This window comes from Lycorma delicatula, chromosome 9 (assembly GCF_047948215.1).
Source record: "Lycorma delicatula isolate Av1 chromosome 9, ASM4794821v1, whole genome shotgun sequence".
NCBI classification, from domain to species: Eukaryota; Metazoa; Arthropoda; class Insecta; order Hemiptera; family Fulgoridae; genus Lycorma; species Lycorma delicatula.
Genome location: NC_134463.1, coordinates 8692504 through 8719667, shown reverse-complemented (window position 1 = coordinate 8719667; position 27164 = coordinate 8692504). Strand labels below are relative to the sequence as shown.

General features: G+C 27.5%; 1 protein-coding gene across 1 annotated transcript in view; it reads right to left on the bottom strand.

Annotated features, from left to right (window-relative positions):
• Cht7 (chitinase 7) overlaps window positions 1–22758 on the bottom strand; it is a 377604-nt gene extending 354846 nt beyond the window's left edge. Inside the window, exon 1 of the mRNA XM_075374574.1 lies at window positions 22643–22758. Coding sequence (XP_075230689.1) covers window positions 22643–22645 — 3 coding nt within the window. The 5' untranslated portion in view covers window positions 22646–22758. The remainder of the gene's footprint in view (window positions 1–22642) is intronic.
• Window positions 22759–27164: the final 4406 nt, after the last annotated feature.

Below are 27164 nucleotides of genomic sequence, written 5' to 3'. Positions count from 1 at the left end.
TTATAATACTGCGAGTTACTGTGTATTTCTCTATTAAATACATTATACTTGTATATTTGTGTTCCTTTTCTTTGTCTTTTTCACATAGTCGCTGAGTTGTGACTGCATCAATTCCTTAACACTACTGCTTGTCAATACCTCACTTTGATACTGAAACCCGTAATTTTTGTGGTTTTGGAGCCGTGCTCACTACAAATAAAATGTTCAAATATACCTAAAACGATTAAAACTTCAAAACTGATTTTTTGAACAACAACCCTATTACTTCATACCGGATCACATTTTGGATTATTACAAAACTAAAATATAATAGTGAAATTAGTTCGCACATAGTGGTGCTCGCAAAAATACGATTTTGATATCAAACATATTTTGAATCTGCATCATTGCGAAACCAGCTCGCACCTGACGGTACTCGCAAAAATCTGGTTTCAGCTACAAACTTGATGTTTTTGACCACTGAGAAACCAGCTCGCAAAAATAAAATTTTGGCTTTCTAATATGTCTCCCTTCAAGTTACAACATGAAAACTTTGAAAATCCTTGAAAATACACCCAAAAACTCAGTTTTCTACCTTTAATTCCAGTTCCTGTGAACCAATCTGCTTGAAAATCAATAGGCCTCTATTCCCAGTAGAATTAAACAACAGGTTTCGTCAAAATCGGTTAAGATTTGCGTCCGGTAGAACGGACGCAAAAATCTTATACGTGCGTGCATTTATGTAAATATTGCAGAATCGTGTTCAGGAGACTCCAAAACGTAACGAAAATTTGGTTATCCCTCCCCCGACACCCCTAGAAAATCTGACCGCGCGCAGTAGCAATTTCTATAAATTACATGGAAATCCGCTAAAAAAAAAATTATTTGTCGTAAAAGTAGCCACGCCATTGTTGATTTTTCTTGTCGATGACGTATTTTCATTGGTGGAATATGAATTCAAGTCGTTGATGAATAAAAGTAGAGGAAATTTTAAATCACAACTCTTGACTCTATCATCGTCAGAGCTTTAATTGATATTAGATATTCTACCCGTTTAAGGGAGAAAAAACAAAACTAAAAGTTTCTTTAAAATAAATCGTATATTAAAAACCCTTCTAAAAATATTATTATAAGAAGAATATTTAAATAAAAAAATTTATTGTAAGCAACAACCACAAAAAAACCATTCAGAATTAAGTTAAAAATAAAATTTTAAAAATCACCTAAAATTTTGAATTTAATATTTATTTGAAATTAATCGGTGGTATTCAATTACTGTTCACATTTCAGGAATAGTCTTCCTGATAATAAACAAGAGAAATTTAAAAATCCGGTAGAAAAGTTACATAAATAAAACACTAATTTTTTTCAATAAACTCTGAGGATAAACGATGTACATCATTTTTGCATAAAATAATGGGAGTAAAACGTATTCAATTAAAACAGCCGGGTATCATTTCCTCTTAATTTCTCTTCCTATAATTACTTTTTTTTTTTAGGTTATTAAATCTCTTAAAGATTTTATTTAGTAAAAAGTAGCTTCTTAATTTAACGTATAAACATAGCATAAACAAATTTTCTGTGAATGTATACGATTAAGTAAACGTGTTAAGAAATTAAAACGTTTTTTCTAGTAGATAGTAAGAGGAAATTTTATTGCACACACAAATATAAATTTACGTGCGGACAAATACAGATCGGATAAAAATTAAGGAAAACGTTTACATCCCAGCCTAACTAAAAACGAATAATTATTTCCGTAATCACTGCATAACTATATACCTAATCATAAATGAGATAAATAATTATTACATTTGGTATTATGTAATTCATAGCACAGGAAATTTCGTTCGTGTTAAACTACAACATAAAAAAATACGAATCAGGTATAATTGTTCATAAAGTATAAAATAATTAATATTACTATAAATTCCATAATTCACACTTCTTAAAACGAAAAAAGTATAACTTTTTATTTTTAGATCCTGGATTATAGTAATAACCAAAAATGTGTGTACAAGTAACAAGATATCTTTATTTAATACCTGACATGAAAAGCTTAAGAAAAGAACATCCCTGCTAGGTATAGTAAAAAAAATAAGGATTAAAGAGTAAAGATTTGTCCATTGTTTTCAATATTAAAAAAAAAATCTTTTTACTTAGATTAGCTTACGAAACCGAATGAAATACAGGAGAAATTTAATATGTAAATCCTATTTAACACAAGGATTAGCTGAATATATGAACATCATTATTATCAAAGAAAACAACTTCTCGTGTCTAGGGTGCTTTTTATACGTAACAGTTGTTACTCAAATGGGAAAGGAAGGCCTAATATGAACCTACCGGGTTGGTCTAGTGGTGAACTGGTCATCGCAAATCAGTTGATTTCGAAGTCGAGAGTTCTAAGGTTCAAATCCTAGTAAAGGCAATTACTTTTACACGGATTTGAATACTAGATCGTGGATCTAGTAGTGCGGTCAATCAATCACACACCTCAGGAATTGTCGACCTGAGACTGTACAAGATTACTCTTCATTTACATTCATATATACCATCCTCTGAAATAACATCTTACTGTGGTTCCGGAGGCTAAACAGAAAAAAAGAGAAGCCTACTATGAAAAAGGTCATGTCAGGGTGTACAAAGGTTAATAACTTGGTTTTCTACATGAAAGATCAACAGATCGATGCAAAGCCATACCGATCAAAATTTTCTGCTACTGATCCCTCGGTTCTTATCTTTACCCCTCAATTACTGTTGACTTCTGGATAACATACAGGGTTACCAGGTGACCTCCTCTAGGATGATACCTTCCTACATTTTGGTCTTCAAAATCACAAAATGAAAAAAACACTCTAGTATGATAATAAAAATAGCCGCATCATATATTAGTTAGACTTTCAAATGATCAGAAACTTAACTAATAAAAGGTTATATCTTTAAAATATCATGGGTTCCTTAATTTGACAATTAATAAAACAGGATAAATATTTATTTTTAAGTTAACAGTAAAAGTAGATAATCGACTAAAAAATTTATTTCGTTGATCGAAAGAGTAGGATGCATTAGGGAGAATTTTACAGAATAGAAAAAACAAATTTAGGAAAAAAAAGAAGTGAACAAATCAAAATACCTAATTTACAAAAATGCATTTATAGCTTCGATTCAATAATAAAATATTAAATAATAAATTTATCAAAATAAAAAGAGTACTTAAGGTTCAGAGTTTAATTCCCAGTCTTGCTTAGCACTTTTCATTCGACAAAAAATGTCCATACCGTATTCCCTCGCATAAAAGTCAAGCTTATACAGTAACTAGAAATATAATAATGTACGAAGCTTACATTAAAATTTTACTTATTTTAGATATGAAAATCAGGTCGACTAATTCACAACTAAAAACCGGTGTTAGAATAAATCATCGATTAAATGTTATCGTCTTTAATCGGCTGAAACTATGAAAGTTGTTCCGTAATGCAAATAGAGTAAAATTTAAATTTAATTATAAGAGATTATTATAACGGGATTTAAATGACGATGTTAATTTTTTGTTTTTTTATTAAAATATCTTATTAAAAATAGGTCAAATTACTGCTCGCTCAACTGTAAGTTGGTTACAGTCTTCTATAATAATTATAAAAAAACTGATGTGGACACCCACCGCATGACTTCCTTTACGCCTATTAAATTACACATAATATTTTTTTTAAATGAAAAGTACATAAAATTTTATATCGTTAATAACTTAAATTTTTTATTATTGAATTCTTATTTATCGTAGAATTTTTTTTACAATCAGTAGTTAATAATTATTAATAAATCAATATATTTAAATTAAAAAAAAAGTTCAAAAAAGAAGATGAAGTCGGATTGAACCGATACGCCTTCCCCTTGTAAAATTCAAATATTTCATTAACTAAAATTTTATTTGGCTATAACTTTGGAACCGATGAAAATAAGTACCGCTTATGATATATCGTTGAAAAGCTCTCGATGAGGGCTTATTACTGCAGTTAAGAAAAAGTCTAAAATACCAATTGTTTGGATTTCGGGCTTTTTTGGACCGTTTTGTTTCAGTCGATTGCAAACAAAAGAGGAGGTGCACAGATAGATGTTGCAACAGTCATAAATCCAAAATTTCAACTTTCTACGGCTAATTCTTTTTGGGTTATGCGAGATACATACGTATGTACAGACGTCACGCCGAAACTAGTCAAAATGAATTCAGAGATGGTCAAAATAGATATTTCCGTTGAGATCTGAAAACCGGAATTTTTCGCGATTACAATACTTCCTTTACTTCGTACAAGGAAGTAAAAAATCATCTTCATAATGCTAATATAAATAATAACTAAAAATAAAGAGGTAGTTTCTAAAAAAAAAATTTTTTATTTCATCAGTTAGCAATAACAATTGATCATTCAAAATAAAAATGTGAGCATATACAGAAAACAAACCGACTTCTTCATCTGGTTAGAAACCAGATTTACGGTGGTTTTCTTTCATATGAGAAATTATAAATCTCTTTGTAAATTTTTCCCATAATAATAAATGTAAAATATTTTTAAAAGAACTTTCTCTATATAGATGATTTGAATATATTTTTGATTTTTTTTCATAAAATTGCATTTGTAGCTTGATGATTATAATAAGCCTGATATTCAAAATATATTGGCGCGAAAATTCAAGAAAATTAAATGAAAAACTAATCGAATCGTTTCTTAAAAACTACTTCTTTAATATAAAGAAAATTTTTGATGACCAATTCATTTTTTGAAAAACAATAAAACTAAAGAACCAATAAAACCGCTTTGTAAATATTCTTTTTTTAAATTTCGACTTTTATAATTCGGCGGAAACTTAAAAAAACAGTTAAAAAATAACTTAAAGACCTTTAATTTTGGACCGTCTTCAAAAATATTTTAATTTAAAAAATAAATTCATATAGAGGTTGTTTAATATTTAATAAAATTGAAAAATATTTTAACAACCTTTTTTTTAACAAGATCAACTTCATTGAAAAATAGGTATGCTGTAATTGTGCATCTGAAGTTGTGTATGTGAAAATTTGATGAAGATTGTTTGAGTAGTTCTTAATTTACGCTCAAATGTTAAAAAAAATTTGAAAATTTTACGGCTCGAAAATCTCCAAAACTACTGGATCAATTTCATTGAAATTTAGATATGCTGTATTAGTGTATCTGAAGTAGTGCATATAAAATTTTTATGAAGATTGGTTGCGTTGTTCTTGAGTTATTTGTAAAATTATAGATTAGAATGAGTTGATACTTTTTCAAAAGAAAATAAAGAAAAGTTCTTGCGCAGAAACTGGGCAATAGTTTTTTTAAATTCACAACGTAACTTATAATAAATATGAAACAACATAATTATACTACTACTATGAAAAAACAATGAGCATAAGAGAAGCTAAAAGAAAAACTATTACATTATTACTGTTAAGTTAATTTAAATAAAATAAAATAGCAATCAACAGTAAACAACTTTGTTAAGTTATTTTCAACGTTAAATTTGCATATATAAATAAGTATTTACATTACATTATATGTATGTATATATATATATATGAACGTACAGAAACAAATATGCTGCTCTATATATATATATATATATATATATATATATACTACTTATAGATTATATTTAGAAGAAGTTAAATTATTTCTTTTACTCTAATTCGTGTGAATGAAAGAACAGAAAGGAAGAGAAAAATTTACTCTTGAAAAATTAAGAAGAAATAAATGGATATTTTGACTGATGGTCTTTTCGTCCTAGTTATCTCTCTCTATACTCAAATAAATTTATGTTAGCTTACTGAAAGCTTTCTAAAATAAAGAATTGAAAACAAGATAAAGTAAGATGTGTATACGTATATATTTCAATAACTATATTTTAAGTAACTTTCAGAAGTAATCAGCATAGATATTTTAAGAAAAGAAATACGACAAAAAAAAGAAATTTTAAACAATACTGTTTTTTTTTTTACATGAATATTGACTATTATTTATAATCGGTTGTGTTATTAAAAAATACTTTTAAGAAATGCATTTTTAATATTTAAATTTTAATTTTGTGAAACTGTAATGCGTTTTTTATTACGTATTTACACAAGCTGTTTTGACTGAAAGAGATGTCAAGATTAATTCAATACAAGAAAAACTGTTTACAAGGAAATTAATATAAATAAAATTTTATTTTATTTATTTTCCCTGAAATTGTTTTAAATTCATCCTACTTGTGTAAATCAGAAGATTTTACCGCTCGAAATTTAAAAATTTAAATAAGTTGTACCGAATTTTATTTATTTTTCTTCCTCGATTTATTTTTTAATAGAATATATCTGCTTCGAATAAATCACAAAAATAGTAAAACTTGTTACTAATTTTATGGGTTTTTTTTATGACAACTTATTCCGCCCTGACGGAAAAATTACAAAAAAAAAATTAAAAAGTCTTAAAAGAGTAGATTGATCTTCCAAATATATATTTTTAATTAAACCGTAACTAATAAATTAATCAGACATAAAATAAGTTTCATCAGTAATTTAGATTAAAATTTATTTTGTCGTTTTTGTGTGATGCCCGATAAAACAGATAAAAATCTCAAAAATAAAAGATAGTTCACTTTTGTTTGTACGAACGCAAAGATAAAAAAAACTGGGAATAAACTGGATTCCAACTATCATGAGTCCAAACTTAATTTTTATTTTTACTTCCTTGTACGAAGTAAAGGAAGTATTGCAATCACGAAAAATTTTAGTTTCCAGATTTCAACGGAAATATCCATTTTGACCATCCCTGAATCCATTTTGACCAGTTTCGGTGTGACGTCTGTGCGTACGAATGTACGTATGTACCTTGCATAACTCAAAAATGATTAACTGTAGAATGTTGTATTTTTTTTTTTTAATTTAAATATATTGATTTATTAATAATTATTAACCTCTGATTGTAAAAAAATTTTACAATAAATAATAATAGCAATAAAAAAATATTAAAAAAATCAAAAGTTCTTAGAGAAATAAAATTTTATGCATTTTTCATTTAAAAAATGTATATATGTAATTTAATAGGCGTACAACGAAGTTGTACGCCTTAAAGATGTGTTCATATGAATTTTTTTATAATATTAATTTAAATTTAAATATATTACAGTTCTTATGATTAGATGAAGTATATTATCACAAAATTTCATTTCGGCAACTGTTTCTTGTCCATTACCGCGCAGTGAAATCATTAAACATTTCTATTAATTGCTTTGTTCGATAACAATGAACGTACTCCAATACGGTAATTAAATCAAAATGAAAATGACAATACGTTTCATTTAACTGGATTTAAACGGCAACGGAATTACTGTAACGGAAAGCTGTAATAACAGCTGATTGGCAACGATTCCCCAAGTACGTGCCCGACAGATACATTATTACTTTAAATTTATAATATGGTTGAGCAATTCTTAATCTAGGACTTAAATATTAAAATACATATTTTTATACCGTAAATCAATAATGTACAGGACATATATTAACGGGAAAGGAACTGTCTTCTACCCTGTAACTCTTGTTCTATTAGTTTAATAAGAGTGACTATGATATCCTTAAACCCCAGTCGAAATTCCATTACTTTTAATAGATGCATAGAAGATATCGGGTTTAATGTGAAACTAAAACGTAGTGGTACCACTGTATAATTTAAATATTACACTTCATAGTTATTAATAAAAATTAATTTTTTTCACTTGCTTATTGCTTTATATTTTCTTCTATTTCTAGTGCTTTTTCAGATTTCTGTTTCGTCAGAACGAATATATATGTGGAAACGTAGATTAAGAATATAGTTTAACAAATTTTAAAAATATATAGGTATATTTACCAACTAAGACATTAATTACAAATGTTTTATTAAAAATTATTATCAGTAATAATTAATATAAAACTTTTACGTCAGTAACTGCGGTAAGTTAATAAAAATTTACAGAAAGTTACAACATTTTAATAATTTTTTTAAAATAAAAATATATAGATGTACTATATATTTTTATTTTTTTAATTTAAACTTCTACATGTACGTTCTGATGAAAGAGAGATTCCTGTGGAAGATCAAAAAGTAGAAGAAAATAGAATAATATTAAAAAAATGGGAAATATTTTTTTTTAAATCTAAAATACTAATACGAGTACTCTGCTGTTAGGATGTAATCAGCTAGATTATTTATCATTAATTTACTGTATAATTTTAAAAATTATACTTCTAGAACTGTGCGCAAAAATAATGAGTAGAATGCAATTAAAAATGATACTGTTCATCGCATTTGTCTTCTGGAAAGAAGACAATAGTGTGAAGACATTAGACTTCATCTACGAAAATAAGTGGGTAGATTATCGCTCTATTTGAATGTTATTGTTTATACTCGTTATTGTAGTAAATCTCAATATTATACAAAGAGACAAAGTATTTTTTGTTTATTCCCGAAAACCGCGAAAACTAATGAACAAGTCATTACAAATTTTAACTTCAGTTTTCTTACAACCTCCGGAATTTTTACCGTAGTTCAAACCTCGCCAATCTTATTATTATATAAATCATAAGTAAAAAAAAATATAAATAGATAAATAACCTAAAACTTGTTTTGCTAAATATAATGTTTTTCTATATAGATTGTCACTGTGTATATCGATCGTTTTCTACGTCAATATCGATTATTTAGCAAGTTATGTGAGCTAATAATTAATGTCATTGTCAATAAAAGATCGATTTATATTAATACCGTAAAATACGTAAAAATTGTAAATTAATTTAATAATGCAATTAAAGGGAACTACTATTTACATATTTAAAAAAGTTTTGATGGTTTGAAGAAAACTGAATTTCGATATCAATAACTTCATTAATATGCGTTTTAATAAATTTAGTTCCATTGTCTAATCTGGCGCCGACCCGCGAGAACTCATCCGCACACGAACAAAGTAGTAATTTATAGATCTTTAAATACTGAACTAAGAAGTTCGGCCAGGGTAAACCATATATATATATAAAATTGACATAGATTCGATTTTTAATTTGGTATTAATAGCTTCATAACGCCTAGGTTAACGAGGTCACATGTAGGAAGGAGAACTTCTACGGCTACTAAACTGTAGACAACGTGAATCTACAAACAGAGTTCTCAAAGATTTGAAAAACAACCTATAAGGTCGACTCAAAATCGATTTCGCCTTGGAGAAATACGATAGGTTTTTGATTATCAGCCTAAATTGAATATCTGAATTTGAAAAATTTTCAAATAGGTACTACGATTAAAATGTGTAACCACTACAAAGCCAAAAAAAAAAATGGAATGATAAACTCCTGGGCTTTGCTGAGCTGGGAGAAAAGTAATTCAACAATTACAATACCCACCTGATTTGATCGAAAATTTTATTTTAGGAATCTAAACGTTTTATTTTATCCTGCAAGTCGGGAATTAATGATAATTAAGAGAGTAACAGCCCACACAAAGAAAAACTTCTATACGTGTATAGCCCGGACAAAGCCACGACGGGAGATGCTAGTTTTATATATATATATATATATATATCTTCATAAAATTTATGTCCATATTTTCTTTCTTTCATTTTTTTTAATTAATAAAAAACTAATAACAAATGGAAAATGTTAATAAATAAATAAAATAATAAAAACTCGATGTAACTTATGTAGAATATAATTATCTACGGTAATATTTTAAACTTTACCTATTGATTAGATATTTAAACAGTGTTCGCTGAAAAGACTTTCCATCACATTTTTATTATCTATTATAATAAAAAGAAAAAAAATGGCATAAACATAAGTGAAATTACTACGAAGTATTTAAATATTAACGCTTTATTCCTTAGACTATTAAATCGTGTAACCAACCGATTCGGTCACATAGTATTTAACGCAGTACACTATACGAGTATAATCAACAATTTCTCTCCTATTAGAAAATAAATTCTAAATCTGCCACTGAAAGCGTACAGCTCTTCAATATAATCAACGCCAACCGTTTGTTAATAGTAGTAAAATATAATTTAAAACCTTAGTCAATATGAAGCATGCAAATTGTATTCATTCTATTTGAAAACCAATCCTTGTCATAAAGAGGACAGAACAGAATCAACGTCTTTTATACAGAGAAAGAGTTCGCTTCACAAAGCGTAAAGAAAATTGGTATCAAGTGACTTCACTCAAGTAACTATAACTCTGTTATATATATATGTATGTGTGTGTGTGTGTGTGTGTATATATATATATAACCGAGTTGTTATAGTTGTCTCCCTTTAGAAAGCAGAATGACGACTAGAATTACCCGGCCTTGACGTGAAAGAAAAAATAATAAATTATTATGAACCAAAATTTACGTATTTATTCCAGAGAAAAAATTGGCTATATTACATTTTATTTATTAAATTAGTATTTTTTAACACTAACAAACACTATACAAATGAACATAACAGCAAAATTAAATTAAAACTAAAAAAAACGCAGAATATTTAAAATGAAAACGTATTCCTTTTTATACACATTTATTTTTAGTTTTTTTGAGGGGGGGGTCGGGTGGATGAATTTGAAACGCTTTTATAAGTATTTTTATTTGATAATATATATATATATACAAAACAAGTTGTGAGTGATTCATAATTAACGCCCAGCAAAAACTACTCACGATAAATTGATGAAAATTTGTACACAAGTTCTTCTTACGGTGTAAGTGGACAATCAGAAAAGATTTTTAAGGAGTTTCGTATAATAAAAAAGGATTTTTTTTTCTTTTTCCGAGGTTAAAATGGAGTAACAATGAAATTTAATATTTAAAAATTTCTTTTTTTAATTTTTCGGTAACACGTGTAGATAACAACTTGATTTTTTGTGTGTGTAATCTTTATGTGAATATCTAAAAACCAATTTTTAGATTTTCCGAAATTCTTGAAAACTTGAAAGGGAATTAAGAAAGGTAAAAGTTAGATTTAGGCTTTAAAATACTCTTCAGATAAGTATTTACGAGTAAAAACCAATTTCAGGTTTTTTGAATTACGATTTTTTAAGGGTGTACGGCGTGGCGGCTCAACCAACACAGCTACTGCCACGTTTACGTATGTGCGACGCGACTGGATGCACCTGCCTCCGGTTACTTAACTAAAAATCATAAAATGAAAAAAAATTGACCGCGACAGGAAACGAAAGTAACTGTATTGCGCGAACGAAACCGCGATGAGGATGCTGGGATATAAATACCAAACAAAAAAATTTATTTCAATATGTCACGAATAAACATTTAGTAAAAATGCTTGAAGGAAATACTTTTTTTAAGATATGAAACAAGGTTCTATAAAGAAATAATAAAGTTTATACAACAATAATAATAAATTACAATGTTTAAATCATTACAGAATGAAAAACATTGTTAAAATTAAAATTTTTTATCCAACAATAAGAAAGTTTATAAGAGGAAGTTTGTTAAACGCTGATAGCTGTGAAAGAATATATAATATTGAAGTAACTATATAGTTGTAACAGCGTGTAATTCAGAAAGATGGAAGATGCATAGAATAAAACATAAATGAAATTTAATACGATAGACTATGTATTCTTTAAATAAATCAGCAACACACTTATAAATAAAAGAAACTTTGCGTAGTGTGTATAAAATATAATTTATAAAGTCGTATTATATGAATGTTTTATTAAATAAATAATATAATAGTTGAAACAGAATTTTCTTAAACATGAATCGTGTAAATTTACACCTCCCAATCAACCAGAAATATTCACAAAATTATAATACAGTAAAAATTATGAAAAGAAAAAACATAAAACGACTTTATATGCACGCATAATAAAGAAGATAATTTTTTTTACAAACTTCTGAATAAAAGGATTTCAAAAAAGTATATAATCTTACATTATCATCAATCCGAATGGTGTTTTGACCCTTATTAACATAAGTATAGGCGGTTATAAAAACGCGATAAATCCAGAGACGAATAATTTAATCTCCTTTAGGGCAGGTTCCAGGCTCCAAGGTCGAGGATAAAAGAAAAAAACCCGCAAGACTAGTACGGGTTTGATGAAGACAAGACAGAAGGGGTGCTCTAAAAATACCGTAAGGTGAGCCCGGCATTCTACGTTGTAGAACATTTTAGCGGGTAGGCTCGTAAGGTAGATCCCACACTATCGTGGAGTTCAAGAATACACGGTTCCTTTAAAAGGTTTCCCTTCCGCCGACGAAAAAAGTTATAAAAAGCCTAGATATTATTTGTAAGGTTTATTAAATTAAGAATTACGATAAGCGACTAGTTTTTTTCCTACATCAGGATCGTACGTATACAAAAATCAATTTATCCGTTCTTTGATACAGATTACAAAAGTTTCTAAATATTCTTTAAAAGAAAATACTCTGTAATATAGTCTAAATAATAATAAATTGAATATTTAACTTGAAACGAGTGATAAAAATTTAACTAAAATTTTCCGGTTAATAAAAGAAAAAAAAATACATTTTTAAATAATTTTATATTCTCAGTAAAATAAAATTTAATCTCACCTTAAAAACAATTTTAAAAACATTTACTCGACAATCAAATACCGTAACTTTTAAATCAGTTGTTAAAATCATAAACCTATAATGTAAATAATACAAAATATAAATATCATATTATTGTATTTTAAAAGAAAAACAAATATTAATACGTTAAATTAACTTTATTTTAAATAATATAATTGATTTTAAATACTTTAAGAGGCGGAGAAACAATTTTATTTTTAATTATGCATAGTGAACAAAGTTGTCATTTATAACAGTGTATATCACAAAATAATTAAAATGTAATAATGTGTTAAACAAAGATGGTACACCAATATATAATACGAAAGGTAAAGTCGATAGATGGGTGGAATATATTGAAGAGTTATACGGAGGAAATGAATTAGAAAATGGTGTTATAGAGGAAGAAGAGGAAGTTGAAGAGGATGAAATGGGAGAAACAATACTGAGATCTGAATTTAAGAGAGCATTAAAAGATTTAAATGGCAGAAAGGCTCCTGGAATAGGCGGAATACCTGTAGAATTACTGCGCAGTGCAGGTGAGGAAGCGATTAATAGATTATACAAACTGGTGTGTAATATTTATTAAAAAGGGGAATTTCCGTCAGGCTTCAAAAAAAGTGTTATAGTCATGATACCAAAGAAAGCAGGGGCAGATAAATGTGAAGAATACCGAACAATTAGTTTAACTAGTCACGCATCAAAAATCTTAACTAGAATTCCATACAGAAGAATTGAGAGGAGAGTGGAAGAAGTGTTAGGAGAAGACCAATTTGGTTTCAGGAAAAATATAGGGACAAGGGAAGCAATTTTAGGCCTCAGATTAATAGTAGAAGGAAGATTAAAGAAAAACAAACCGACATACTTGGCGCTTATAGACCTAGAAAAGGCATTCGATAACGTAGACTGGAATAAAATATTCAGCATTTTAAAAAAATTAGAGTTCAAATACAGAGATAGAAGAACGATTGCTAACATGTACAGGAACCAAACAGCAACAGTAACAATCGAAAAACATAAGAAAGAAGCCGTATTAAGTAAGAAATTTAACGGGTTTAATTTACATTAAACATCTTTAATGTAATTATGGGAGAATAAAAGTAATTTTTACAGTTTTCCAAGTATAAAATAGATTTCACAGCTTTTCTTTACTATTATTATTGTATAATAAGTGAACTAAAGTACAAACTATTTAATAATAATAGTTATACAAGGAAAAATAAAATGGCATAAAAATTATAATAGAATATTTTTATTTTTTTAATTTCTTTGTTCCCTAACTAAAAATATATAATATATTTTTTTTTAATCGACCTACGAGGAACTTAAAAATCACTATAATTAAAAAAATCGAACAAGCAGTTCAAAAATGTTTTAAAACAAACATGATGCCATGTGTGAAACCTTTTGTATTATTACAACCGACTTAATGGCATCATGACGTCATGCTATACCGGTATAAATACAGTTACATAAATAACAATACAGTGTCTTATTAGTCTGATGCATAATATAAAAATACTTTAATACGTGCGCATAATTTTATACCTTCGAATGTTCCAATATTAATTCACTTATACTTAAAACACAGATTATTCAAATTAATTACGGACGAAAACAACTCTGATATATTAAATTGTATCCAAATATAAATTTACAGATATGTTAATAATATTAGTCAATTAAAGCGAGTTTCACCTGTCCTCCTATTTTACTGAGGAGGGGTTAATTTCCTCGACCCTTATTAGTATACTCTCTTATTTAATACGTAATGTTTCATATTAAGTTATAAAAATGACGCATTTCGAAAACATCTCATTTTTTTCCTACGGTTTTAATTTGTTTTACATTCATTAGAGTTATTAATTAGAAAATAATACTGTAAAATTTAATATATTTTTTTTTAAATTGCAAAAAGATTTAATTAATATTCTTTTTATTTGGCATTCTTTGCGGTGACAAAACGTTATCGATCATTTGAAAATGAATATTTAATTAAAATTCCGAAAAATATAACCTAGTAATATTATTTCACACATATTTTTACTAACTAAAATTTTTATCTGTTGATTGCTTTTGTTAAAATTTGAAACAGAATAATTAAATCACAATTTTTTTTTGTGAAAGGAGATTTAAGCCCCAGTTTTGTTTAAAATAGTTTTTTTCAATCGATAAGAATTTTCTTTATATAATTTACTGAAAACCTTTGTTAAAATCCATTCTCATAAAATAAATCATTAAAAAACAATTTTGTCCTGAAACGGTAGATAACTTTCCTAACGTTTTAAAACTTTCTGAAAAAGTACTTTCTTAATTTTTAATTTTTATCTTATTTTGGTTAAATGAAAATAAATGTTACGTAAAAGATTTTCCTCCAAGAGACAGACGAATCTAACTGAAAGTATTTTAATTTAAATAACAAAGCTAATATTTTATTCACGGATATGTAAATATCCAAAGTTTCTTTAAGATCATTTCAGCCGTTCTTGTGTAATATGAAAACAAAAACACATCAATAATTTGGGCTATTCTTTCTTTTTCTGTTTAGCCTCCGGAACCACCGTAAGGTATTGCTTCAGAGGATGATATGTATGAATATAAATGAAGTGTAGTCTTGTATAGTCTTAGGTCGACCGTTCCTGAAATGTGTGATTAATTGAAACCCAACCATCAAAAAACATCTGTATCTACGATCTAGCATTCCAATTCGTATAAAAGTAATTGGCTTTATAGGATTTGAACCTTGAGAACTCTCGACTTCGAAATCAGCTGATCTGCGATGACGAGTTCACCACTAGACCAACCCGGTGCGTTAATTTGGGTTATTGGTATATACGTACATACAAAAATGAGTGTAGATTTAGAGATTTACTAAATCAACATATATATATATATATATATTGATTGGGAAAAAGTCTCGTTTTCCAGTAGATAGAGGAAGGTGTTAGCTTCCTCGAACATTTTGAACATTCTGTAAATAAGGACTAAGTTTTATTTAATCTGTGAGTGAGCTTCTATAATGAAAAACGTTGACACAATAACAGTATGAGTTCAACAACTCTCTCTAATAAAAGCTTGAAATTAAAGTAAAGAACAACTATTACAATCAATATACCGTTGTAATGAGGACTATTTGAGATTACGAAAATAGTGATGTGCTCACATTTAAAAAAAAAAATTAAATACTGCGCAGTTCTGGGCAAGAAAATCGACTTCTCATGGTTTTATTTTGTTTCTACTTTACAACTTTCATTATGACAACAAATCACTCTTCTTACTAGCCGAGCTCAAATTTTCTCGACATTAATTTGAGCTAAACTCAAGAACGACTCATTCTTCATCAATTTTTCACATGCACAACTTCAGTTACACTGCTACATCATATATAAATTTCAGTGATATTGATCGAGTACTTTTGGAGATTTTCGAGCCAAAATATTTTATACTTAGCCCAAGTGATTCGTGAATTGTTACTGGAGCTTTCAGAACTCATTCTACTAGCGAAAATAACGAAAAACGTTTATATAAACATCGGTCCAGAAAATCTTTGTTAGCGAATTACGGCTAGCGAAAGATTGCCTTGTAATTCTTGGGCAAATAGCGAAATAAAACCGTACTGAAATTCTAACAACCCACATTAAGGGGTTAACTTATGTTGGTTTCTTATGGTTTTTGACCTGACAAATTGAATAAAATAAGTTCTAGAACAAAATCTCAAGTAGCTTTCATAATATTTGACGTAAAACAGAAAAATTTGTTAAAAACAACGTTTTTTAAGTTTTTAATTAAAAAAGTGTCGTTACAAGTTTTGATAATAAATTTTATGCATTTATTACTCATTTAAACATTTTTATATTAAAAAACGTATTTCAGACAATAAATGTTTTTGTTTTACGTCGAATATTATGAAAACTACTAGAGACACGGTTCTGTTTTATTCCTTTTTTTCAGGTCAAAAACCATAAGAAACCCTCAAATTTAGTTTTATATCACAGGATTGACCTAACCGATTTTCTTCAAATTTGATTATGGAAACATGTATGTTTCCATACATGGGGCGATGGTCATATTAATTTTTTTTTTAATTCGTTTAGGGGAGTATCGCAAAAAAACTAATATCGATTTTTTTCAGAGGCATTTTAGAGAAAGCTTTATTAAATATAAATAACTATTAATATAAGTAATCCCAAAAATCTTTTTTTCCAAAAAATTAACCCTCATCTCTTAAAACTGAAGTATACTTTTTATTTTCGATTACTCTATTTTCCTTCGTTTGAATATTTTTCAAAAACGTTTTTTAGTAATACTTCAAATTTAATATATTAATCGATTCTTATAATTGCATAATTCGTATAATTTCTTCATAAAATATGTCTACAAGTTTTTTTAGATTATAGATCTCGGACCTAAACTGCGGAAAATTATTCTTCTCTAATTTTAAAAGGGAATGTTAAATTTAGAGAAAACTTTCTTCACCTATGCAAATTAATTAAGCTTAACTATATATGAATATTTTTAGAAAAACCTTTCTTAAAATTTATTCCCCACCACAAAAAATTATATATTCTGTATTTAGGCTCTAACTCTTTAAATTTTTATTTAAAAAAAACGTTTTTTGTATTTTTCTTCTTCACGTAAACGGGTATTAAAATCAAAGTAGCTTTGGCTTCTATATTACATTCCGGACCCAAAATGAGATGCAACGTTTTCAATTATTTTTATAAAAGTTATATTTTTTCAATATTTGTAAAAAATTCTCTTTTATATCAATTTATTTTGTTAGGGATAACTTTTTTATTAATAATTTTTTTTTTATTTTCCCCACAGAGTAAAATACTCCCTAAAACTTTTTTTATTCGAAATTTGGGAATTTTAATGTTTAAATCTTATTTTGGTAATCACATCGTGGCCGGCGTAGCCAAGAAAGTCACGCAATACTTTCCTAGCTATTTCATACATACATATATATATAATTATTATTATTATTTCTTATTATTCACCTTCAGGAGTGCGCGTGAACTTGAGCCAATCATGGCTTTACTTCCTTCTCTTTTCTTTTCTTCCCAAAACATCTTCAACCATACACTATGTTTCTTCTTCCTCTCCTCCGACCATCTTCTTCGTAACGTTTCTCTTTTTTGCTCTTGTTCAATTTTCTTATTTCTACTTTCATCCTAAATTTCCTTCTGTCCTTGATTTTTTCTTCTGCGATGTTCAATCGTTACAGGTCGTCTTGTATCTCTTTCATCCAAATGGACATAAATTTACTTGCCTTGACGAGGCAAGTAAATAAATAAATATATATATATATATATATATATGTGTGTGTGTGTGTATTTTTTTGAACCGTTTATAAATATAAAACATTTTCATAAAACTGTCAATTTCATAATTAAGAATAAAATTACGATGTAAATACGATATCTAGTGCCCATAGTACTACTATTTAATAATAAGATATTAAAGAAACTTACAACTTTTTTTTCAGTTTATTAAATGTTTATTTAGAACTTTTTTAACAAAAAAAAAAAAAAAAAAAAAAACACTAAATTTTATGATAAATATATTTAAATGACTTGAAAACCTTAAATGGACCAACACTCAACAATGTTACAATAAAAAAAAATAAATAAGAAAGTGATGAATGAATAAAATTAGAGAGAAAAGGACATGCGTAAAATTTTAATTTATGCCGTTTCTCTACTCCGTCTTTCAGACGTCGTGGAGGGTTGCTTAATAAGTGTGGTAAGTCGAGGTCACGTACATACGGATTTATTTTGCGTAATAAGTTTCTTTTTGAATCGTGTACACTATCGCAAAAAGACGACAATGAGGTTTGGGATTTTCAGGTCATTTTGTTGTACGTCAATTTTTATGTACCTAATGACACATAAATTTTAAAATTGTTTTATTTATCTAAGTTTCGTGGAGTATTTTCTGATATAAGTTAAATTTATAGACGATTCAAAATAATTTTTTTTTCGTTTATTACATTAATAAATTGGAAGTAAAGTGGTTCCCGATTCAAATGAGAATTTTATTACTCATTCCTTGATAATAGATTGGCATCAGAAAGGTTATCCGGCCATAAAACTCAGCTATCTTACCCTAAAAAAAGAATTTTTGGAAAAACAGACATTAAAAAATAAAAAAAAAAGTAAAAATATAATTATCAAAATTATCTCTTCTTTTTAAATATAAAACAAAATGCATAGACTACGTAACCGGTAATAAAATAAATTTAGGACAAAATTATAAAAACAGATTTTAAATTACGCTTGACCAACGATTAATCTTGGTAATTACCAAGATTACAGGATTAATCATTAATTACTTTTTAAAAGTTTAAAATGTAATTAAAAATGAATCAAGAGGAAAAAAAAATAATCAGTAAATAAATTAACTAACTGACATATAAAAGTGTCAATACGCCAATACACACACAGGAACGGGCGCACGCGCACACACACGAGGAAAAGAAAGCTTTTCTCTTTCAAGGAGATGTTTGAGAGAAGGTCAACTTAAAAAAAAATATATGTTAACATTTTTTTTAATTTACAAAATGAAATCATTTTATTTTTTTTTACTGAAATTAAAAATTAATAAAATAAACTGAATAATATTTTATGAATTTATCACTGGAAAGAGATACATTTTCAAATAAACAAAATCCATTACTAATGATAAATTATAGAAACAGATATAAAATATTAAAAAAAAAGAAATATTAACATAAAGATATGTAATAATCTTAAAATTAAAATTATGATATTTAGAAACTTTTTAAATATTTATTTTATTACTATTTTTTAAAACACATACGGCTTATCATTTCTGGCTAATGTTTTTTTTTATATGTTGTATTAATTAAAATAAAAAATTAAAACTAAACCGAGACGAATTTAATTTTTTTTTCTTTTTTTTTAATAAATACCATTATTTTTATTCATTTATACTGTAAATTACAGGCTAAAGCCCAATAATATATACTATGTTAAATGATAATGAATTTCGTATCCTGTAAAAATGCCACGTCAGACCGGGCTCAAACTCGGAACCCCTAGACGAGAAGCAGAGACAGTATTATGTCTCGAACATGGGCCGTAATTAGTAAATTACATGACAGTATTTTTACCGTAATAATATAACCTTGTTTTTATTTATTTATTTATTTTATTTTATTTTATTTTGTTATAAAATGAAAGTAACTAGGTGAAAATGATAAACAATAATTAAAAAGTAAAATTATATAAAAACACGATCAGATCAGAAATATATTTTTATTCACAATAAAAGTTTAAAATAAATAAAAAAATAATAATATTACGGTAATTTTTACAAGAAAAATCTAGGACTAGGTTGGTGGGTCAGTCATTAAGATGTAGTATCTAAAAACTACATTAAGATATGAAGATTAAACTATTATTATAAAGAATAGAGAGTGAAACAACAACTCAAGTGACTAATGAGTAAAAAAAGGGAAAATAATTTTTTCTTTCAAGCAAACGAATTATATGTTTAAGAAATGATAACTTTAATTAAAATATAGCATTACTTATTTTTTAATTCAACAAAATTTCATAAATTTTAAAATGAAATAAACTTTAAAAAAACTTAAACAAGTTAAAAAAAATTAGATTTTTTTTTGAACACTTCTTAGAATTTGACTGTTAGAAGTCGGCAAAAAACAAAAACCAACCATCAGCGTCTTTTAACACTTAATTTTACACCGATTTATAAAAAATCACAATTTTAAGGATTTAAAAATTACTTCTTTTAGAACGAATTATTTTTAAAAATCTTTATTATTAACTGTATTTTATATTTGTTATTATTATTTTTATTCAGATTTATGAAGGTCTATAAAAATAGTTATTAGAAAAATAAGTTGCTCGTAAGAAATTAAAAAGCGAAAAACCTGTACTCGATAAAAATAAGAAAGGAACGCTGAGAAACGACATAAATATTATCGAACGTGAGCTAAGGCTCACATTACACGAAAATAATATTGAATTACTACACGAAAATAATTTATTTATCTACAACTAGGGACATCATGCACTAGACATCATCACTAGGAACATCAGTTGTTGTAGCTAACACACCAGTACTGAATAATGGCAAAACAAAAATTAAATATCTTTTTTCCGGGTAGACAATATAATTTTTGGTTTCCTTAGAGAAATTCTTAACAGATCATACCCCTATATAATAAAAAAAAAGGAATAATCATTGTGAAATTCGTTTATTTAATCCATCTTGAACGTATTTTAATTTTTTTTTAAATGTAATAAAATATATTTTTATTTTTATACTCGTATATGTAACTCTAATTAAATACTAAAGTAACAAATTGTATTTTTTTTTTATTATAGCATAACCAATAAAAGAAGCAAATACAAGAACAACTTACTAAATAATAATTTTTTTAATTACATCATACATATAAAAAAAATTCCTTTCTAACAAATTTTGTACGTAAAACAGTCTTTTAACATTATAAATAAAAATAGATTGTAATTTTTTTAGTAATAAAAACTTTTTTTTATATTTATAGTAATAGATATTTACGAGAGATATTTATGATTTTTTTTTAATTTTGATTTCATTTGATACTTAAATTTAAATTAAAAAAATTTTATTTTAGAACTTAATATTCTAAATATGGTATTCTCTTAAAAGATAATAAAATATTTATTGCATATATAAACATTGTACGTTTTAAAAACTGACGAATCGTCTATCCCAGTCAAAAAAAATACACCTTGATATAGAAAGTTGAAAGTAGCTACAAAAAAACACTACTACACAAATTGTTAATATAAGATGATTTTTAAGGAAACCATAAAAATACAGATTTCCCAAAATTCTAAATTTTTTAAAAAGAATCTTATTCATGTTTAAAAAATCAGAATTCTAAGTAAGAACAAATTCAATAAAATCAAATAGGCTAAGAAAATAATTTATAAAAATACTAAACAAATATATAATTCGCAAATCCAATTTTTTTTTAATTTCATTTTTTTTTTACGTTTACTTTTTTGAAAGAAAATATTCTAACATACTATTTTTTTAAAAATTAAATTGTTTATCATTTATTTTTTCTTTACTTTTCTTACATTAAAATCTTTTAATATAAAAGAAAAATTTTTATTAAAAAGTGTAAGAAATAAAAAAAATTAATATTAACATTTAATATCAGATTTTTAAAACGGTTTAAACGTGATAGTTTTATCACAAAATTTATCCTTTACCCTATATGGTTTTGACAAAACCACAACACAATTATCTTTACTTAGATTTGTAACAAATTTTTAAATCTTTTGATTTACATTTTAACAATTAGAATTTTTATATGATAAATAAATTTTATACTAATATACCAAGTAATTTCAGGATATAATGAATTTTTTTCGACTGAAATATTTTCATAAATTTTTCGACGTACTCAAAAACCTGGATGTCAGCTGTTTTTTAATGTATATAAAATGTTATTTTTTTATTTTTACTTTACTTTTATCTTTTTTTAATTTTATTATTAGAAAAAATTAATCGCTTAAGTTTAAATTATAAAAGTTTAAAAAAAATACTATTCTGTTAGTAAATGTACGATTTAATATCTTAAAAGAAGAGTAATAGATTTAAAGCATATTATAACATTTAATTTTCAAATAAATGTTATTCACGATTAAATTTTAATAATTTTCGGTAAATATCTTTGAAAAGAAAAAATAATTACGTAAAAATTTCTCTCTTCAAATAATTATATTCATAACTTATCTTAATAAATGTAACACCGCTAATAGAATAATCTACATATAAAAACGTAGCTGTTTGAAAGGGAATCACGATAGCTATCTTATTTATGCGGTTTATTAGAGCACGAATAATCGAGATAATTATCTTTGTAGATACGATTACTAAGGAGGTAAAATAATTCGTATGTTGTTTTTTATAATTAACCGAAAAAACGTACGTACTTTATTTTAATAATAATTTTGATCGTGTTACATTAAAAATTAATAAAAAATATATATAAATAAAAAAGGATGTTAATCGGTTTTAACACTTGCCATTTTGACGTATAGCAGCTGTTAATCCTTATGATCCAAGAGTGTTTTATAAAGTCAACCTCCTAGTAGAAAGGTCTGTCCACAACTGAACAACTCGGTTAACTATTGTTCAGGAGTGCCGCACTCTAGCGGCATCGAAGGGAGGATGTGGCGAAATAGTAATACATTCACCCGACATAGCATCCTAGACATATACATTTAAACACAGATACACACAAACACACGCAACATTAAAAGAAGAAGGGGTAGGCGGTGGGATAGACAGAAACAATATACCGTATACTGTTTACATTATTCTTTCATCGGTAATATATATAGTTATTCATTAAACCATGTGTAATAAGAGTACTATTAATTCTATTCTATACGCCTTACAAAAAATATTCAGATCGGTGAAAATATCACATCAAATTTAAAAAAAGAAAAAACTTATAGAATTCTGCTTAAGAAGAACGAATTTTCGTTATTTTTTTTTTTCCTTTTGAACAAGTATCAACACATTCTAATCTAAAATTTTCAAATAAAAATTTGGATTTATAAAAAATAGTTACAAGTCAAAAACATAAAAAATTAAAAAAAAAAAATTATAATATAGCTAACAACAGATACCGAAAATAAAGAAACTTCAACTTTCCAACTTATAGTATAATAACAAACCACGCTTCTAATTTATTCCGCTCAAATTTTTTAACCTTAAATTGAGTGTAGGGATACAACCAAACTTTATAAAATTTTCACATGCATAATGAAGAAGAAGAAGAAAGAAGACCCACTACGCGACCCGACGTCACGGACTGGAGTCCGGAAAAAGAGCCCAGCAGAGATGCAAAATGAAGGGCAGCCATTGAAGAAGTGGATGAAGATCTTCTCCTTATCCATTCTTTAAAATATCTTAATACTTACAATCAATCAAATTAAATCAGCAATTGCGACTCCCTCCGGAGAAGGGGGCGCATTGCTCCCTCCAAATAATTAGTATTGTTTGTGGCATATTCCTGCTAGCCTATGAAGCGTTAGCACCGAAAGGACTTCAGTGGACGGTCTGAAGGGGTATTACGTCGAGAGCACAGGTTTTCAAAGCCTAGCCTCCCGCGATCGGACCCAGAAATGGGTTTTGAGAACGCCGGTACAAACGGATATTGAATGCTAATCATAAATCCGTCGGTAAAATATATTAAAACTTAGACCCGTCATTAAAATAAACCCTTAAACACGCCCATTACAGAATCATACAGCAGCAACAGACACTGTCCAGACTCTGCGATTCGAAGGGAGAATTTGTGAATCCTCCGCCACCTTTGCATTCCATTCCGTGGATAACTTTAGATACACTACTACAGCATACCTAAATTTCAATGAAATTAGTCTTGTAATTTGGAGATTTTCGTGCCACAGAATACATAGTCTATAAATAAATATATAAGGAAACCACGATTTAAGTGAACGGAATTTTTTTACTCCTCGTATCTCAAAACGTAAAGAAGATTGATTTTCAACTCCCGCTTCTATCATGCGACCGAAAGTAATAGTAATTTTCTTCGAAAAGTTCTGCACAAAAAGAGAGACTTTTCGTTTCAATTGCCCTCTTACTTCCAAGTCAGAACACACTAAATAAGTTCGATTAACCAGTAGAACTTAAACACAGGCGTCAAGTTTCTATTCGCTTATCATTGTTATTCGCTCCATAATAGCGGATGAAAAATACATCAATATATGGTCAACATAACCTTTCCAACCTTAAATTGAGCGTAACTCAAGAACGACACAATCAATATTCATTAAATTTTCACATGTACAATTTCAGATATACTACTACAACGTATATAAATCTCAATGAAATTTCTGAATTTTTGGAGATTTTTGAACCATAAAATTGTACACATAGGCCTCAATACATATATATATATATATATATATAGAAACCACAATTTAACTGAATGTTATTTTCGTACTCCTCATACCTCAAAGCGTAAACAAAATTCATTTTCACTACCTCTCATTATGCGACCGAAGGTAATACCGTACTTTCTTAGAAAAGTCGGTAAAAAAAAAGTGAAAAAAAATTCATACCATTTGACGCCCAGCACAGACACCACTTTTCTTTTCCAAATATTAGGAAGCAAAACAAATTAGTACAAAATTTTAATAAGTTTGTACTATTTCTTCTCCTTTTTAAAATCCCAATATAATTAATTACATCCCTTGTTTTTTAGTCTTTTTTATTTCTATCTTTGTTGAAATTATAACAAAATTGTATGTTTTACCTATTCCGCATCTGATATTTTCATTAAAACGTTTACGAGAGATACTAAATTATTAATAGATGAATGTTGCTTAATTATTAAAAAACTTAATTTTATTTAAGTTAAAATATTTAAAAAAATATTTTTTTCCAAGTAAATCGCATTTTAATAAAATTAAACATAACATAATATCTATTTTTACCGGTTTCTTCTGCTGGAATAATCGTTCGACAAAATACGCTTTAATCAAATCTCTGTATTGGATATAAATATATACAGGGCAATTCTAAATGACGGACTCGATTTAGTAACGCTATATTTCCTGAACTTTACACTGTATCTGGCTGATCTACGTAGTTCTTAAAGAGTCTGAAAATAAAATGAATTAAAGGTTAATTTTCGGACCTTTAAATGAATTAAAGGTCTGAAAATTAAGAACAACATCGCTAGAGCGCATATTGTTGTGTAAACGACCGCTAATATTGACCTTCCGATAAGGAAGAGCGTATGTCGTTGTTTTCACCGGTTTGAACAGGTTGTCTCTGTAAAGGTAAGAGCACGGGCCGACCGCGTGTGGTGGAGGAAAACGTGACACGAATTGAAGAAAGTTTTGTACGAAACCCAAGAAAGTCAATCCATAGAGAGAGCAAGCGGAGAACTTGGAATACCTCAGCCAACCTTCTGGCGTGTTTTGAGACGTCGTTTATTTTTCTAGCCGTACCGCCTGCAACTTTACAGGCTCTTCGCGCAGGTGACAAACCAAAGGGAATTGAATTTTACGATCAAATGCTTGAAAACATGTAGGATGATACGTTTCTTCCCCGTTTAATTTTTACCGATGAAGCGACGTTCCATCTCATTGAAAAAGAAAAGACATAATTGTCGCATATGGGCGGGGTCTACAAAATTCCCATTACACACGGAAACATGAGAGAGACTCTCCCATGGTTAATAATGCGATTTTCGCTCTATTGCAATCAAACATTTACGGGTATTTCTTTTTTGCGCAACACACGATTACTGGGATAACCTACCAGGACATGCTGGAAAAGTGGGAACCGTATCACAGCTGGAGTTAATTCAATAACACAAGATACACTTCCTCGCTTGTAGGAAAAGGTCGCTTAGATGTGTACCGTACATCCGGCGGAGGCTAAATTGAACATTTATGAATTGTATTTGTATTGCATTTATCATTAGTTCTTAATTTGGATTACATAGTAACAAAATTGAATGTATCATTTGAATTACTCTGTATATTATAGATTTTTGGAAAGCGTTTTACTGGTTCTAGAACATTTTAAAAGATAAATTTAATAAAATATTCCATATGTATATAAACATAGATTATACAGAAAGATTTTTTTTTAATCTAGTAAAATAGATTCAGCGATACAAAACAAAAAACGTAATCGGATTAAAATAAAAAAGCAAAAATTTATCCAATTAAATCCGTTTATTTTCTTACAAGATAAAATAACTATTTGAAATCCATAATTTATCAAATATATATTATAGCTTGTTTAATTCAGTCGATCGTATTTACTGTTTAATATCAGATTCATGTTTTGAAGTGGCAAAGATGGTCAGGGCACGTCTTCCTTATGGAAGATTGATAATTCAAAAGTAAGCCGATGGCGTTGTAAGGTCATATTTAACTCCACATCTTGTCCTGGCGATTCATGCCATTTAACAAACCACAGGTGCACTTATTTCATGATTCGACGGCTAGAGACTCTGTATCTAGAAAGATGCATTAGTTATCTAGTGGAATACCATAAGACTCAATCGATAAAAAAATATCGAAGTGCAGTAAGAAATCCGATATTTTAAAACTCAGTCCAGATTATGAAGCTCACATTTTACATTCATATTTATTTTAAAAAATCAAGTTAAACGAGCGTCACAAATATGATCTGTAATTTTTCATATTACTATGAATCCTACATCTTCTATAACTAAATTAATTTAGATAATATCTATAGTTACATTAATAAATAATTATCTACACTTTTAACAATTACTTTTTGGTAGCATTGAAAACAGACCAAGATTCAAAAATTATATCGTAAAAAATATATGCTACTAATTAATTGCTTGCTAATATTAATCGACCTTTAAAATTAAGACCGCTTTAAAAATAAATAATGCAAATATAATTTTGTTTAAATCGTATTGAATCTAATTAAATAGTAGATATATAAATGGAAATGAAGGTTAATCCGACTAAGTCTACAAGTGTTACGTTTGCGATGAGAAGAAGTAATTTCCCGCGAGTT